The sequence below is a fragment of the Drosophila elegans genome, unplaced genomic scaffold, assembly GCF_018152505.1.
Source record: "Drosophila elegans isolate 14027-0461.03 unplaced genomic scaffold, ASM1815250v1 contig_468, whole genome shotgun sequence".
NCBI lineage: Eukaryota > Metazoa > Arthropoda > Insecta > Diptera > Drosophilidae > Drosophila > Drosophila elegans.
The window spans coordinates 978,518-989,719 of NW_024545855.1; the positions used below are offsets into that span (position 1 = coordinate 978,518).

General features: G+C 38.3%; 1 protein-coding gene across 1 annotated transcript in view; it reads left to right on the top strand.

The window, feature by feature from the left end:
* Positions 1-11,202, top strand: part of LOC108144008 — a 32,747-nt gene that overhangs the window by 17,616 nt on the left and 3,929 nt on the right. Inside the window, exons 2-3 of the mRNA XM_017268629.2 lie at positions 9,801-10,121; positions 10,524-10,969. Of these exons, the coding sequence (XP_017124118.1) occupies positions 10,018-10,121; positions 10,524-10,969 (550 nt within the window). The 5' untranslated portion in view covers positions 9,801-10,017. The remainder of the gene's footprint in view (positions 1-9,800; positions 10,122-10,523; positions 10,970-11,202) is intronic.

The window sequence follows — 11,202 nt, forward strand, 5'->3', positions numbered from 1 at the left end:
GTTATGTCTGCCACAGCAGCAGCAGATTGGGTTGCACTTAATTAACAAAGGCACAACTTTTCAACTCAAGATGACCTAAGGTCTCCGGCAAAAAAGGAGAGACAACAGTTTGTTGAGTAACGAAGTTGACAATTAAAGGAAAACTTTTCACAGTCCTGTAGCCAAATTGGCAAGTGCTGAAGGTTTTAAAATTCATAAGCCAAGAAATGATAATTTCTTCTGCACTGAAACAATTTGCGGGTATACCATTTTAATAAGACTATCCGAAAAACCCTTTAGGAAAATGAATTCGGTCTTTTTAAACAAAATTCTCCTACTTTTTGGGAAGATCAATTTTAGATTTAAGAGTTTTAAATGATTTAAATCAATTCAGATATTCCTGTAAGAGCTAAAAACTTAAGAATTATTTTAATATAATAGCCTTTAAATATTTGTATAGTCTAAGATGAAAAATATTTATTTTAAATAAATTGAATTTATGTTAAGAAGATTTAAAATTTTATATATATATTATTATATACTACATATACATTTAGTGTTTTAAAAATGGCCCTTAAATTAAATTATATTTTTTAAGAAAAAGCCATTTTTTTCTCCTTTAAATTACATATTGTTTGTTTGTTAACATTTAAATAAACATAAATAATCATAATATTTTAATAAGTCATAGCCTGAAGTCCTACCTTGAGCTAAAATTTGGAAAACCCCAAGAATTTCTCTATTAAAAATACAACGTCATTTGATATGCAACCTTAATCAGTTGCTGGCTTCAGCTTATAACTTTCTTGAGTGTATCTTATTATCTCGCGAATATTCGCCAGACAGAAGGAACCAGTGTTCCGTGGTCTGGGAAAGCCCTCAGCTGCCTAATTCAGCCACGTAGCTGGGCATTCATAAATCTGTTGCATAAACTTTGGCCGTCAGCTGAGGGCAGCAAGGGAAGGAGGTAAAATCATAGCCAGGCAGGAGTACTTGCACATTAACATTACCCCATGAAAAATGCATGAGCCACACAACAATGGAGCAGCCAGTTAGGAACCGGCGGGAGTTGAAGGCTCGGGAAAATCCCCATGCTCGTTTCACCCGCCCCGGCACGTCACAATATTTTATGCGATTATAATAAACTAAACTCCATAAAGTTGTCATATTCAATTCCCGACCCATGCAACGGCATAAATTAGGCTTACTGGATGGCAAATGGGAGGAGGAGGGACTAAGTAAAGCTGCAGTTGCGTGCCATGTGCCATGCAAACACATTCACATTCACATCGATTGATCGATCGCTGCCACATGAAAATGTCAGCACAATTAAGCTCACTGAATCAATTTACGCCTCAGCTGTTTGCCACACTGAAAGTGTCCATCTGGTGAAAGGGGAAAATACGAGGTTTGCTTAGTCGGAAAATTCAACGCAGCTACACGCAAAATGTTGTGTTGCGGTAAGCCTTTAAGACCCGTTAATTGAGTGCTTATCGATTAACAAAGACCCAGTGTTAATTCAACTAAGCCACAATGAAAATATATACCAAGAGTTTACGGCTTATTGAGCCGGCATTTATTGTCTGTATAATTAAATGTGTGGGGAATGGTAATACAAAATTAGATTGTTGTTGACTAGTTAATTTTTGTTGGGGAATAAATAACAAAATGATGGACAAAAATAGTGAGTAATATCCCTGAAAAATAGATTCAATATATAATTACATTTATTTAGCCAATGTGTTAGATTTTACAAGATTAAAGGCATGAAACACTCTTTAAATCCAAGCAAACACTGTATCTGTTAATGAGTTTAAAATAAATTAGACAAATTATGTGTCACCATGATTAAAAGGTTGAATGCTGACACCTTTCTTTTTCCTTATATGAAATGAAAAGGGTTGCCTAACTTTATTTGGACGCTTTAGCTTTTAATTGTCACACCACACAATATATAAGCCTAAAGTCTACAAAAGTGGATGGGGCTCTGACACCGACACGACTACTGCTTATAAAGGCATAAAATATGAGCACGTCTCGGCCAGGATGCTGTCCCAGCAGGACATCGTCAGCCTCAGCATAATTAAAGCCGCTGACAAGCCATGAAAGACCTTGTTTGGGGACATAGAGGTTACCCCTACGCGCTACATTCTGGGCGCCATGATAAATGGCATTAATAAATTCGACACGGTAATTGTGTATTCCGAAAGCGCCTCATAAAAGTCAAATTTCAACTGGGCAGGCTGCACATTGCGCATACGCAGCGTTGGCCGTCGAGAGGTAAAACATTCAATTAAAGCGACTGCCAGAACAGGATGGTAGCCAGCAGCCGCAGCAACGGCAGGAGCCAACAGCATCATCAAAAACGCATCAAGCTCATTAGGGGAATGAAAAAGGGAATGAAGAGAAGAGCTCACACGGTGGTGTACACTGAAAAAAATTATACAAACTTATAAAGCACAATTTGAACAAGCATGTTTCTAAAACTAAATCACGTGTGACTTAGGATATCTGTTGGATTCATTACAAAAAACGACGTCCTTTTTTTTACTGCATACTTTTAGGCCCCTTGTGTCCCACTATGTTAAATATTATAAGATGATCTTGCTTTTTTATTAGTATTATTGAAATAACCTTTGATAACAGAAATAAATCTTATAAATTGGTAGAATTACTAATCAAAATTGTGATTAATAGTACATAAACAAAACTTAACTAAGTTTAATTATCACCGAATAATTAAAACTTCTGCTGGCCTAGGAAATGCCTACCATTTAGGTCATCCTTATTTTGAAAAGTGTAGAAGGAGGCAGTTGCTCTGTCATTTTATAGCTGCTGCGACACGGAAGTGGCTGCGTCCTTTTGCCGCCCTGCTGCCACAGTTGCCACTGCCTTTTGTTTACATTCCGTTTCGTTTTTCGCCTGAAATGAGCTCTAAATGACAGGGCGGGCAGGCAGGAAATAGCAGGCAGGACTAGTAGGAGCAGGAGCAGGAGCAGGAGCACAAGGACGAAAAATGCGACAAACTGTGCCAAGCAATTTTCAGCTCGAATCGTTTGTGCTCATAGTTCTTGTGTGTGCGTGGGGCAATTTGCTGCAAGTGTCGCCCAAACGCATTTTGCAGTTGTTGCATTAAGCCAGAAGGCGGCAACACCGATTACGGTATCATCATTGTCATAATCATAAAAACATATTGCAATGACAGGGATGCATAGGGATGGTGTAACCGGAAGGAGGAACAAATTAAGCAGGATGTTCGAGGCGAGTGCGAAATGCTCTGTGCTGGTTGAAGATTAAAAATATTTTCAAGGGGTTGTCCACAGTTTTGAGCAAAATGATCTTTTGAGATAATTGCATTTTAAATGGACAGTCAGGGAAGGAAGTTAAAAATTATAATTGAGTTCATTAAGTTCTCAGAAATAAGTAACTCTTCAATCACTACATTTTTCTAATAAAGATATGGATTTATTCATAGAATTTTACTTTTTGATAATCTTGCATAAGCTATTCTCTGCGCTTCTCATTTAACGCAGTTAAGTGAAGCATACATATATTGAAAATATTATCTTTTCTTTTACTCAGTTGTTATTTAAACGTTTATTTTTAAACGTTTACATTTTATTTTGATACACTTAAGGAAATAATCCGTTTAGCCCCGATAAAAGTATATTAATTTTAATACGTTCTTATTATTTCATAATTATTGAAATGTTATTTAAACGCTTATGTCTAAAGGTTTTTGAACACTTTAGGATTTGATCCCTTTTATCCCTGAGTTAAGCCCTTCTCTGCGCTTCTCATTCAAGGCAGCTCAGCGGACAATCTGTTCTGTTCCCCAGGCTTAATCGATCAGCGGCATGTGTCTTGAAAATCCATCTGTTCCAAGCCGCAGATTTTACGCTGTGGCACCTTCTTGCCTGCCGCCAGCGTCATTTGAACACTTCAGCATGCTTGTAGCAAGTGTCGCTTACCATTTTGTTATGGTGCCCCAGGGGGAGGGAGGAAGGACTTTTTTATGCCTTCGCTATCTGGCTGCCGGATATAAAAGCAACAACAGATTGCATAGCAATAAACGAGGATGTCGACATGTATGAATATATGCCAGCGCATGTGCGTGTGTGTGTGTGTGTGTGTTTCATGCCACAAAAGACAACGCTAAGTGGCCTGGGGCGAAATTTTTGCCATTGGCGCTCGTTAAATTTGCATGTGCATGCTCTCATACATGTGTGTGTGCGTTTGTGTGTGAGTTGTACACGCGGACGTGTTAGTGTGTCACTATATGAGTGTGCCAGCGAGCAAAGTAAACGCGCAACAGTCTCCGAAAACGATTTGCGGTCTTTGGCTGTCTTCGAAAGCGCTTTTTCACTACTCGCTGGCAAGGAGGCGAGCCAACCTTCATTTGGCATGCAGCAAACGTGTCAAGGACAAGTCTGATGCAGCCACCGACTCGACACGATGCCACCCCACCCATACAAACACCGCCCTTTGAGTTCCTTGCAAACACACGTTAAGAAAATATAAACAAAATTGGCCTGTGCAGTGTTTTTCAACAATATTGATAAGCTTAATACTAAAGTGAATACTTTCACATTGATATTTCTAAAGTAACTTTTTATGTTTTAACATTTTATATACATATGTACCTTAAAATGGATGACCAGAATAACACCCTTTAATAAAGGCATTCGAAAATAAAATCTTATTATTATCTTAAGTTGAAGGCGCTGCGTAGTTTTTTCTCAGTTTTCATACCGTGTACCGGTTAAGATAAAATTTTTTTTTAAGGCAACAGTACGTATGAGTGATAAACTTTAAAGTCAATTCGTTTGTCTCTTGTTAATTAGCGCGTAAGTTAAGCACTTTACAATTTGTATACAAAGTTTATACCCTGCACATTGTTATTATTTTCCGAATTAAAATCAATATGAACGACAGCAACGTGTTATTTTAAACTATGATGTTTTTATTTAATTCTAACAAAATGGTTTTTGAATTAACATTAAGTAACATCAATTTTTATCATTTTATTCGACCTCTTAAATGGTGAGTATGGCTCCCTTTTTCAGAATTTAGATAATAACTAAAATAAAAAAAAAATATTTTTTATTTGCACACTAATAGCGTTCTACATTTTTGTTTGCTGTGCATTCCACAATTCTTGGGCTGACGTAGCTGAAATTGAAATTGCCCATGCGAGGCAGACAATTGACAACGCGCGGCAGCCCGAAATTATTCATCACGCTGTGCGTCTCTAATATTTATTTAAAATTTTACTTTGATTAAAATGCGCGTGCCAAGTAGTTCCCAGGGAGTCAACAAAAGGCAGCCGCGAAAAAAAATGCAGAATGTTAATCCAGAACCTAGATGAATTAAACACAAGCAAGAATAGGGCTTGAAATGGAAGTGGAGGTGGAAGTGGAAGTAGAGAAAAGAGCCTGAACGTTTTGTAATTAAAACTTGCCGGGCGCACTTGCACAAGTTGATTATGAGTCCATTATTCCCTGGCCGTGGTAGTGCCAGTAGTACCCCCTTTTTGCCATTCTCCTACGGCAACAAAAAATGCTGTCAAAATCATAATCTGCGGCCAGGGTCCGGGCACAAAAGAACGCCGTACACATGGCCGTTGACAGTTTTCGACGCTCCAGCTTCAGCTTCCGCTTCAGCTCCAGCTACTGAATGCCAGCTACCAGCCAGCATCATACCTCTTTGGTTGGCCGGATTATGGATGCAGCCTTCAAAGCTTTTGGTGATGCGGATATTAGCGCATGATTGGAAGCCGCTAACCGACATTGCAGGCAGGTTCTTTGTGCAGCCAATTAACAAAATCCCGATTGGGAGAACCCCTATGCTGGTATCCAGAACCAAACAGAAAAAAAAATTCAAGGAGGCGCCGGTTGAAGTGCCAATCAAATTTTGGGACTTCCATTATCTTTCCTGATGAATTTCGTAGCCCTTTTGTTGGCTTGATTAAATTACTTTTCATTATTTGCCAAATAAAAGCCAGCAAAAAAAAATGGATGGTGGCAGGGACAACGGCTTGCTTACACATTTAATAAGTTTATTAAAAGGCACAACAAAAATAAAAAAAATAAGAAGAAGCCGGAAACGGCAAAAGGCAAAAGCGGGTTATTATGGCAACAAGAGCGAGCAAAATCTTATCTAACAAGGGGGTAGCCAGTACCTTTTTTATTGCCCTCCCCTTTTGCACCAGGCACCTGGGCAAAAGTTGCGCGACATAATTGCTGATTTAAGGTGCTAACCTTTTCCCCACCACCCCCAACTTATATTCCCCTTTGGATCCTTTGGATCCTTTGGGCCTGCCAGCCATTCAGGCAAACACATTGCTTACATATTTCACTTTCTGAGCGCACGCCAAGAATGCCAGCAACTTTGAGTTGTGCAAACAAAGCCAACGGCTTGGCTATAGCCCCCGCTGAAAACCCAGTACTTCCTATATCCCCGCCACTCAGAGCGTGTGTCATTCGTGCGGTAACCTCGGTTCTGTTTTAAGCCCAAGCTATGTCCGTTGCAGGGAGATGCGAGATATGAAAGGCCAGATTGCAACAGAAAATCTACAACACCCTCGCTCTACTGTACTGTGAAAAACGGTTAAGAATAATAAATTTAAAAATGTCTGCATTTGTAGCAAAATAAAGTATTATTAGAAAATTATTCTAAAGTAGTAGAAGGGATCCCCGAATACCAACTTGGGAATTATATTGATATTTATAAGGTCGTTTGTGTTAGTTTCCGGGATATATTATATAATTCAATCATATCATTCTTAACTTAAAGAAAAGTCTTCTGAATTTGTTTGCTACAGAGTAAAATTAACGTAAAATATTCCAAGTTATGTCCCGCCATCATTTTATTTGCAAGCGAATTAATATGCAAATGGGAATTTTAACGGAAATTATATGTTTGGAATTAGGAATAAATTTTCAAAAATGGTCTAAAATAGCTTTTGAAAGATATTAAATGGGTTAGTCTTTAAAATCAAATCAAAGCCAAATAATTTACAAATATTTACACCCATCGATAATGTTTTATCCTCTTTGAATGACAGCTTGTTGTTTTCCCAGTGTAGTCAGCACAAAGTTTCCATGGCAACCGGATACTGTGTCCGAGTCCCCAGCACCACCACTTCCACCACCGCGTCAGATCAAAGCTTTGATCTTACAGCTTTCTGCTGCCTTCTGTTTTTGTTGTGCGGTCAACTCCGAAGTCCAGGACTTCCAGGAACAGGAGCAGGAAAAGCGTCGTTCAACCCGGTGGTGGTCAACTAGACAAAGGCTTAAGGTCCTTAAGCGGGATTATTACTTCACGTGTTGTGTGGCGAGAATGCTTCTGTGCCACAGAGAGTTGGTAAAAGGTTATAACGACTTACTAAGAGAGAGAACCACGGAGCTTGGGGGTAGTGCAGTTACAGCTTTGTTTACCATCGGGACACAACAGAACACTTATCGAATAAAAGTCAATAAAGCACCTATTTGTTATTGAATGGTGTTTTATATAACGTGAAACAATAATGTTCTCATAAAGAGTAATCGTGTAATAACTTGTCAGGAAAGTTAGACATTAGAATAATAAATTTAGTTAAAGAACCTTGAAAACGATAAATAAAATGGTATATAACTGCTTCTACCATTCAGTAAATTAAAAAAAAAAATACTGGTTAATTGTAATAAATCACAGAGCCAAATAACCTATAAAATATTGCATATTAATTTTCAAAAAGACATTTACTGTTCATAACAGTTGCATTATGTCAAACAAGCCCCCGATTAAAATAATCTCTCTAACAATAAACAGCACTTACAACTGTTTCAAAATTCCGTAATCACCACTGTTAAGTACTGCTAATTGTAATGCCTTTTGGTAACCTTTGTGGGGGCTCAACCCATTTCAAGATTTGAACACTTTTTGGTAAGAATTTCACGCAATCAAAGCGCTTAATCCGCACCCACTTTCACAGGATAGCCTCCAATTAGCATAGAAATTGGGACTGCTCGTTGATTTGGGTTTGGTAATGGGTTTCGTTGAGGGTTTGGTTACGGGTTTCCGATGCAAAAAAACCAGGGGCAACAAAGTCTGACAGCTGTCAAATGGGTATTTTCGCATGTGCTGATGGACTAAGGAAGCAACCCTACTTCTTTCAACTAAATCAGTCGACAGGATTTCTTAGCTGTGGCAATGTTTTGGGAATTAAATGAAAACAAATTGTCTCAACTAATTCAATTTCCATTCAGTCAAAGTGCCAGCGGACGTGCCGAGCTGCAAAGATGCAAGGATGCAATAGTTGCAAGGAAGCAACAGCGGATAACTCGATTGTCCTTGCGAAATTTGCCTGCCAAAGAGCAGGCCGCTTCACAGGTTTGCCCTATCGATTTGTTCGAAATTATATTTGAAAAGTTGCAAAACTCAATTTCGCCCAGCCGCTTTATGCCCTCACCTTGTTTTCCCAGCCTCGCGCACTCTAAAAATAAACAAACAACGATGAGGACAACTTTGGTGGATTCCTTGGACCAAATGCAACAGTCAAGAAGTTGAGCAGCCTCTGGCCTGCGAGTGACCCCAGTGGAGGAAAGTTTGCCCTGCCAGTGAATACGAGCATTTAGGTTTAAATAACATCAAGTTAACTGTGGGGCTTTGTTGTTCGACTTTGCGATACGCTTAGAAAGTATAACTTAATAAAAACACGAAAATGTTTTACATTTCTGCCATAGTTTAATTATTGTCTTCAAATCTAGTTTAGTAAATTTTCATTAATTCATAATCGCAGAACAATGTGAATAATTTAAATTAAGAATTTAATTTGATGAACATTTGAGAAGGCAAGTTAGGTAACTAATGAATAAATGGATACAATTTTCTAATATTGTTGCCCATGGATAAGAACACAGAGACTTGAATATATATTTTAACCTTCCATCTAATGCTAAAATAGCTTTTCTAACTAAGAGTTTTTCAAATGTCAGTGAAAATAGAAGACCCACAATTAAGGTATAAAAAGGTCAAGAAAATCACTGAATACAAGAGATGGAAAAATGGAAAAGGCAACGACGAAGGAAGCTCAAGTGGCAGAGGCATAAGCAAATCATGCCGTAACATAATGAGGCAGCATAACGGAGTGGCACAGGACAAGGGAAGGACCAGGGGCAGGAAGCAACTGCCACAAGCAAATTGCATCGCCAGTCGCCGGTTGCCAGTTAACGGTTGCAAAATTAGTTTAAACTTGGCGGATGCAAGGAAGTCCACCAGGACCACACAGAAAGAAAGACTATAAATAACTTAAAGGTTGTTCAATTATTTAATGCGTACTTTAGGAGTGATGCAAGACAAGACAAGTCCCTAAAACTTTTATTTGATAACAGAAGTCTTTTGGACTCCCTTGTTTGAGGTTTCAAAAATCTCCTGATTTTTGTATGACCTCTCATAGAAATGATCTAAAAATTAATATGAAAAAGGTAATCTTTTAACCAGAAACTAATGTTACTAACATAATTTATATATAATTGAAATTTTAACGAATACATCCAAACATGTGACTTTTATTTATAGAGAAAAGGTTACATTTCAAAATGCTATATTAGTCATAGCTTAATAACTTAAATAAGAATGCCTAAATTATGGGACACGACAAACAAATATTCGATACAAAAATATTTGGCTTAGCAATTTTTTTAGTTCACTTTAAGATTAAATAAATTGTATTTAGCATATGGGCTATATTTTCTTGTTATTGATTATATTTCAAAATTCTTTATAATTTTTTCTCAGTGCTAAATACAACTACAGCAAGCTTTTGTTTCCTCTTGCAGATGCTGCACCTGACCGGAGACAAGTCCTGGCATTCCGTGGAGGCAATGTAAGCATTCCGGGACATCCGTTGACGGCAGCACATTAAGGAGGACCAACTTGAAATTACCATAAAGACCGCAGAGGTCGAGGAGTGCGGGGCAGCGGGTGAAGGGCAGAGGGCAGAGGGCAGAGGGCTGATCGGGGTGTAGCGGGGTGACGAGGGGAGAGCGGTAAGAGATGCGGTCGCTTAACAAGTCGGCGGGCGAGGAGGAGCTGACTGGCCTCAATGGCAACTCCAGCGACTCCATCTATACCATCAAGAGCAAGTGGATCACCGACTGGTAAGTGAGCTTAATAGAATGAAGGCGCCTTTAAAATTTTTAATTTTCTTTTAAAAAGAAAACACTACAAAAATATTTACTTCGTTGTTAAGAAAATATAAAAATTCAAATCAAAAAACTTTAAAATACATAACAACATTTAAAAGTTGTTATAGAAAAAGCTTAAATAGACTTGATTCGATCTTAAAATGAAGATTATTTTTAAAAACTATAAAAAACTATCTTGAAAATAAACTACAGACAATATTTAAATAAATAGTAATTCAATACAAGACAACCGAAGAGTCTAAATAATATAAATTAATATAATACTCATCCTATTGAGCAATTTTTTTTTAAATTCATGCTACAATAGTTTTTTTTTGTGTTTACTAATGCTTTATATATATTTTCCTATTTCAGGAGCCTCAGAAGGGAGCGAGATAAGCTTTGCAGTGTCATTTTTAAGCGAGTCCTGACCCACACAGAGTGTAAACGACTCCTGGAGGCGGCGAAGATCTATGGCGAGAGTAGTGACTTTAGTTCCTGGTCGGTCAATGATCAGCTGCAATGGTACCGCACCTTCGATGTGAACAACACAAACCTTCTGTTGGGTCTGAGAAATCAATCCTCGGAGGGCGGCGGTTCCACCATGTCGGGATCCAATTCCGACTCGGAGATCCTTGGTCCGGTTCTGCCGCCCTTCGCCTTGTGGCAGACAATCCTGATCGCCATTTGCCTGGCCATCTGCATCATTTTGACGGTGGGCGGTAATATCCTGGTGCTTCTGGCCTTCATCGTGGACAGGAATATCAGGCAACCAAGTAATTACTTTATTGCTTCGCTGGCAGCCACGGACATGCTGATAGGTGAGCACTGTCAATATATTTCCTAATCAGTTTAGTTATAAGTGCCAAATTGCTAACATCCTTTAACTTATGAGAATGCCACAGAAACCATTAGCGCACTAAAATCACTTATAGAACAGTGTAAACTATATATTTTAAATTGGGTAAAACTTTTAAAGCTAAGTATAACTAATTGATGGCATGGAATCAGTCTGTAACCTAGTTTTATTCACCTTTTAAAACTATATGAAATC